Genomic DNA, 7,075 nt, shown 5'->3' on the forward strand with positions numbered 1-7,075 from the left:
CTTAGGCTATCCGCATTACGTCGATCGTGCTTCTTTCGATGACCTAGTAAAAAACAAATGGAAACCTTCCTTTGCTTCTAGTTCCCTCACACATCACCACACTGCTGACCAGTGCGAGTGTGCGAGGCAGATAAAAAATTGCATCCGGATATAAAACGGTCAGCTTACAGACGATTGGACCCACACCAACGCTTCTCATCTGTCGCGTCAGCAGAGATCGCTTCCCGGTGTGTTCGTGAAACAGGTCCTTTTCAATAATTGATGCAACCCATTCAAAGATACGTGCTGTTCCCGATGTGCACTGAAAATAGTCTCAGTCTTCGAGTGTTGAGTATCGCGCTAACATTGTCCACCCGGGAGATTTACTTCTTGCGATTGATTGTGAGCAGACTTTTCAAATTACATTTGCACTGGTGCAGTGTTGTGTTTCAAAATTGTTCAAAGTGTTTACACTGCTATCAACAGTTACGGCTCGCGAACGGTATGTGCTTGAGGAGGGAAAGGTTATGGTTTTACGATTAGAATTGTTGTGAACCAATTAAAATTGTTGAAACCAAAGCAAATCGTACGAAAAAGTGATTTTCTGTTACACGCGCTAAGTGTTTATCTGGCTAGCCACAATGCTGGGTACAGGTTTCTTTGATCAATGTTACATAAACGGCACATGACGGGTGTAACGATTTGTATTGAGGAATGAAATCATACTTTTCTTATTTATTCGCAAGCTCGAGCTCATTGCAAAACCTGAATTGTGCGTCAATGGCGGAAAAAAGAGCAGCACGCAATGGAGACGCATGGTGGCGCACGCTTTTTTATCGTTCTTCTTGCGTTTCCCTTGCAGTGTTGTCATTCTTGGAACGCGAGAATGCTGCAGTTTGACAGTTGAACTATTAAAGCACGCGTTTCGTGATTGCATCAATGTAGGCGTCGGTCGGTTACTACCACACAGCCAGACAGCAGCAGCATCGCACGGAGGGATTTGTGGTACTTTTTAGCATTTCGTTTTCATTCTGGTGTTGTTGTTGTTGTTGAAGGTCTTGGTCGCCAAAATGCTGACGACATACACTTGGACATAACGATTTGAAATGTATCGAGCGGGAACGATATACGCTTGCTGCGAGTCGGTTCGATTTCATTCGCACGGGTCTCGCTATAAATAGTGTAATTATTTACAAACGTATTCAAATCATGCAGCACCACGCGATCCCACACAGAGCGGGTAGTGGATCCTGCCGCTTCGGACCATGTTTTAGGGAACGGCAAACGCAATGGGAGGTAACGTTTCATCAGCGACGTTTATTCTTTTTTTTTGCAGATTTCAGACCTTCACCACCAACGGGCAAATTTCGACCATTACTTTGTCCTAGGTCAATGGCACCTAGAGCCGTGTAAGGAGTGACCGTTTTCTGTACGGGGTGTACTAAATTACCTCAAAAAACGTTTTTCCTTGGGTTGCGGTGACAGGCATCGTATGTGGATAAGGACGCCCGTGCACATAAGTGATGGCGCATAAATCGGCCGCGAACGCATTTTGCTATTTTGAGTTGGAGGGAAATGATTCCACTGCGGCCGCACCGTACACAAGAACCGCCTCATACCGGTGCACAGGAACCGCCTCTTACCGGCAAACACGTATTGTATGCGTGTGTAAAAATGTATTGCTACATTAATTTTATTGTTGTGACAAACTCACCCGTTTTACCCTGATGGAGCAGATTTTGTGGTAGATGATTTTTTGTTTATATTATGACGGGGTCGTGAAATTGGAGCAATTTGCATTTGGACTTTTTTTTACCACCTTAATCGACACTAGTTTGCTATACGTACGGCTGATCGCAACAAAGAAGCTCATTGTGGTGACAAATGAGGACATCCGAGAACTATCGACGTAGAAATCGATTCTAGCACTGTTCAGTGTGATGGTGATTGTCAGCATTGCTGCGCCTAATGATCGGCTTGCCAAGCAGAAGAAATGGTGCCAACGTGTCCGTTCCCATAAATAATGTTTGCTCTATTGGAAGAGGCCTAAAGAAACGCTTACGACATTCTTAATAATACTTTAGCAACACAAGTTCCAACTTGAAGAGAATGTATTTATTTCGGCATTTAAACCGGAAAAAACAAGACAAATTTATGAAGCGAAAAACAACCTAATTTGAATCATTACTCATTTCCTGACGGTTAGAATTACGAATGACTGCTCTGTAACATCTTTTTTTATCTATATTTATGTATCTTTGTTATGGAATTTACAAACAAATACTTAAACTAAGCAAACAACAGAGAAGAGGAATCATGAAGACGGGAATTATTAACGAAAATGTGAAACAGGGACGTAGAAAACAAACAGATGGTATGGGTCGTCGAAGGCCGAAAGTGCTCTTAAACACGGATCATTCTGTCTGTGGCTTGTATGGCGCATGGGAATAAGGAATGCAGGTCTATCTTGCAAGCGTCCATAGGGAACATATATAGGAAACGAGTATAACACGACCATAGCATCATAATCATGAGAGAAGAGACAAGCGATGGAATAGGATTGAGGCTGACTGCAATGCAACTGATTCAGGTCAAGTAGGCGACAACTATGCAGAAGTAGGGGACCGCATTGGAACACCTGGAAAGGAAGCAACGAACAGTTAGATGAGTGATTGTGATCTCTTCTATCCTGTCCATCGCTGTAAATCTAGCAGCAATACCGAGCGAACCCAGCAGCAATACAGTGATTTTAGCCAAAGTGGATCGCAGATCTCTGTCGTCCGAATTATTGAATCCGAGCGCCCTATTTACCCTGTTCTCGATAGTCACTCTTCCAACAAAACCACTAAATCTCGTATAGACGTTACTCTACTTAATTGCGTATCGCACAAAAAATAGCTCCACAGGATTCTTTTTGAGGATGGGCCTAACGAAATGATATGACATTTATCAAGATATAGAACGAGACCATTTGAACAGCCCTAACCACAGAAACGATCGACAATGACATATGACTATGACTAAGGTCACATGCCAGGTAATGGTGGATATAACAGGACCACGATCAGGACCCGATGGGGAGGACCCGAAGGAGATGGGTTAGCTTGTCTATTCTTCAATCAAGTCTACGTAGCGGATGCTTACTAAAGGAATGAGCAGGCAGCAGAATACTTCGGGTTGGAAGTTAACGAGACATAAACCAAGTTGACCAAGTTGGTGGTACCTCCAACAGACTACTAACAAATCCTAATTTATGCAGAAGTAACGTACAGATAGATAAGCGCACTTCCGAAGTCGTCCAACATTTCACCTGTCAAAGGTCAGCACCGAATGTTGAGATACGCACTTGGGTGCTGGCTACCAACCGATTTTTCGACAGTCTGCGGAAATGTCTCTACACAAACACCCGCGACGAACGAAGCTGGGACTATATTAGTGATATGCACAATAATTCAGAATGAATGAATGATTGAAATATTTCTAGGGGGTGAGTTAACTCAAATCGCAAAGAAAAGTATTTAAAATTCTATGCGATTTAACTTAATCACAAAGAGTTAAATAATTGGAAATAATCAATATCTAACTCTTCACGGCGACCTTCAACTCACCATTTAAATCGTGAGTTAGACTCTTGTAGAAGTGAACTTAACTTCTGGAGGTTTATTGCTTAGGCATGAAGCCATGCTGGAGGACATTGGAGCAGCATTCCATCTGTCCCTCGATAACTTTTGTGATCGATCGACAATCTTTTCCAATCATTTTGAAATAAACTCTGTTAGGTTGCCTAAAATTTTGATTAACACCTTTCAATACATTCGTTCGTTTGTTTTACTCGTTTAGCTGAGCAACAGCTCATGGCCGAGCATTTGTCTTGACATTTTTGAGTTCGTAAACTCTAATCGCCTAATGCGCTGGTAAACTTTTGTTTTCCTTCTTCCGGAGGTTGTGCAGTAAATTCGAATCAACAAGTTTACGAACGAATTCTGTTCGTTGCAGGTGACAAATCAACCCACAAATGGAAAGTTTTTGGAAAGCCGTCAGCCGCAAGAAACCTAACAACGACGATGGAAGCCATTCGAAGTTAGCCCGCGTGCTAACGCTGCTCGACTTAACCGGCCTTGGCGTTGGCAGTACGCTCGGTTTGGGTGCATACGTGCTGGCCGGTTCCGTTGCGTACGAACAGGCCGGTCCGGGTGTGGTTATTTCGTTCGTAATTGCAGCCCTAGCGGCGGCCATTGCCGGCTTGTGCTATGCCGAGTTTGCATCACGCGTACCGAAAGCCGGCTCGGCGTACATCTACACGTACATTACGATCGGAGAGTTTGCGGCGTTCACGATCGGATGGAACTTAATGCTGGAGTATATTATTGGTGAGTGGTGATTCACACTTTAACGGTGCCATTTGGTTGATTTGTGTGTTGCTATTTTCTTCTTTAAACTCGAAACAGGTACAGCGAGCGTCGCGAGAGGCTTGAGCGGATACATCGACGCACTGATCGATCATCGGATGGGAAATGCCATCAAAGATGTGATCCAGATGAAGGTTAGCTTTCTGGCAGAATATCCGGATGTCTTCTCCTTCCTGGTCGTGCTGGTGATAACGGCTCTATTGGCGTACGGTGTGAAAGAATCAACACTGCTGAACAATCTCTTCACCGGAGTGAATCTTATCGTCATTGCGGTGGTGTTGGTATCCGTTGGTATTAAGGCGGATCCGGCAAACTGGACCATCCAACCGAACGATCAGAGCGTACCGGCCGGCATGGATATTGGTACGGGTGGCTTCCTTCCGTATGGTATTGCGGGCGTTATGGCTGGAGCGGCAAAGTGTTTTTATGGCTACGTAGGATTCGATTGCATCGCCACGACCGGTGAGGAGGCACAGAATCCTTCCCGAAACATTCCACTAGCCATAATTGCGTCGCTGATCATAATCTTTCTGTCGTACTTTGGTGTGGCAACTGTGCTTACGATGGCCCTTCCCTACTATCTGCAAGACCCCATTGCACCCTTTCCACGACTCTTCGACTATCTTGGCTGGCAGGAGATCAAATGGATCGTATCGATCGGTGCAATCTTTTCGCTCTGCACTAACTCACTCGGGGCAATGTTTCCGTTGCCGCGTGTACTGTACGCCATGTCCTCCGATGGTCTCATCTACAAGCAGCTGCGTACCGTCCATCCCAAAACTAAGACACCCCTGCTAGCCACAATCCTTTCCGGTATCTTCTCCGGTACGATGGCGATGCTGTTCAATCTGCATCAGCTAATTGACATGATGTCGATCGGTACGCTGTTAGCGTACACGATCGTTGCGGTTAGTGTATTGGTGCTGCGTTACGAACAAAACACCAACTTTATCGTCAGCACACAAACGAAATCGTCCACCGTAGTGAAACAGCTGTTCAATCTGACGTGCCTCACGGTTCCGAGCAGCTTATCGTCCGATATTGTGAAGGTGTGCGTGCTTATCTACGGTACGTTTGACATTATTAATTGCCAATTGGAAACAGCAGAAAAGCAGTTCAAAATTCAAACTCCTATTCTTTTTTTTGCAGCAATTGCTATTAGCGTGATCAGTTCGATCCTAGTGCATGCTCAAGAACAACTTGGCAACTATAATCCACTGATCTGCACACTGCTAGTGGCTACGACCATTATAGCGATACTACTGACGCTCGTCATATCCTGCCAACCGACAGAGGAGCGACAGCTTACCTTCCGTGTACCTTTCGTACCGTTCGTTCCACTGATCAGCATCTTTGTGAACGTTTACCTCATGTTCCAGCTGGACGCGGCAACTTGGGTACGGTTTTTGGTGTGGTTGCTCGTCGGCTTTATCATATACTTCTCCTACGGCATTCGCCACTCAGTTCAAGGATCCGGAAGCCAAACACTCTCGGAGAGTCAGTTAGACATACCGTTCGCCATGTTCACTACGGTGAAGCTGTAGATCATAGGCAGTGATCGGATAATTACACAAACATATTTTAGTGTGATCAAGACATTAGGGTACGGCTGGTAGTAAACAGTTACAGGTAGACGTAGTGTGCTAGGGAAAGTCATCAAACTAGTGTGATCATTTTTATTTATATCTTTTACAATACCATTCAATGGTAGATGTGTAACATTCAGTTCATCTTATGTAAAAATGGCAGGACATTAAAAGGAACCGTTTTAGGTTAGGTAACTTGGAAAGATTACAGGTAGTATGTTTTCACTCATTTGCATATTAATTCTCCTTCTGGCTTTCGTCCATCATAATGCGCTTTACAAGAAATGCCTTAAATGTGATAAGTACTCGGTTTTGACGGTAGAAAATATCAAGCTATTATAGACGAGTTTCTCTATTTTGTTGATGTTTGGTATTTTTGAACTTTGCACAGATCGTATCAACAGCTTACAATAAACTGTTATGAGCTTAAGAGTTCTGGGCCTGATCTACCTGCCTTCTATAGTTACACCTACCATTCTGTTCGAAACGACTTAACTCCGCACGGCATATTGAATCGATGCTCTACTCGTACTATGTACACGCACAAGAATAAACAAAACAAACACAACCTCACTGTTATGTTACGCTCGAAACCAAAACAACACCACGGTGGAATGCAGCGTGCGAAAATTGGGTCATCGTTTGCATTGCATCGGCTCGCATCGCTCGCAATGGTTCAAGAACACTTCCCCGTGTCGGAAGATGCTCTTGACGCTCGTGTGACCATTGATCCTCTTCTACGGATGAACCACGCTGCCGACCCGTTCCAGCTGCCATCACACTAATCACGTCGACTGCTGACGGTGCGATAATGTCAACGAATGAGGCAAAAAAGGCGATGCACTGCTGTACCGCGTTTCGATGCTGAAATGAGTGGTGTCGATCCTACATCAAGGTTACACACTCGTGTATGTAAATCGTTACTTTCTCTTTCGGTGTCAATGTCAGCAAGCGGTTGGCGTAGGGTGCACTTGGATTAATCGGCCAATGCATATTGCTCATCCCGAAGGGTAAATGTGAACCAATGTGGCCGGTACAGATAAATTTAGCTTGGGAAACAGTTTGATGAGAATGTTTTATTCGTTGGTCTTTTGCTCTCCG

At 44.4% G+C, this 7,075-nt stretch overlaps 1 protein-coding gene across 1 annotated transcript; it reads left to right on the top strand.

The window, feature by feature from the left end:
* The first annotated feature begins 3,994 nt into the window (after positions 1 to 3,994).
* Positions 3,995 to 5,932, top strand: LOC128719126 (cationic amino acid transporter 3-like). Its single transcript, XM_053812749.1, has 3 exons — positions 3,995 to 4,349; positions 4,428 to 5,456; positions 5,538 to 5,932. Exons 1-3 carry the CDS (start codon positions 3,995 to 3,997, stop codon positions 5,930 to 5,932), a joined length of 1,779 nt encoding a protein of 592 aa, XP_053668724.1.
* Positions 5,933 to 7,075: the final 1,143 nt, after the last annotated feature.

Source organism: Anopheles marshallii, chromosome 2, assembly GCF_943734725.1.
Source record: "Anopheles marshallii chromosome 2, idAnoMarsDA_429_01, whole genome shotgun sequence".
Lineage (NCBI taxonomy): Eukaryota > Metazoa > Arthropoda > Insecta > Diptera > Culicidae > Anopheles > Anopheles marshallii.

What these genes read in the sequence shown, in the direction of transcription:
- LOC128719126 (XM_053812749.1), top strand. Translation starts at nt 3,995, where the DNA reads ATGGAAAGTTTTTGGAAAGCCGTCAGCCGCAAGAAACCTAACAACGAC. An exon ending in AATGCTGGAGTATATTATTG is followed by an intron (nt 4,350 to 4,427) that starts GTGAGTGGTGAT and finishes AACTCGAAACAG; the next exon opens with GTACAGCGAGCGTCGCGAGA. An exon ending in GGTGTGCGTGCTTATCTACG is followed by an intron (nt 5,457 to 5,537) that starts GTACGTTTGACA and finishes TTTTTTTTGCAG; the next exon opens with CAATTGCTATTAGCGTGATC.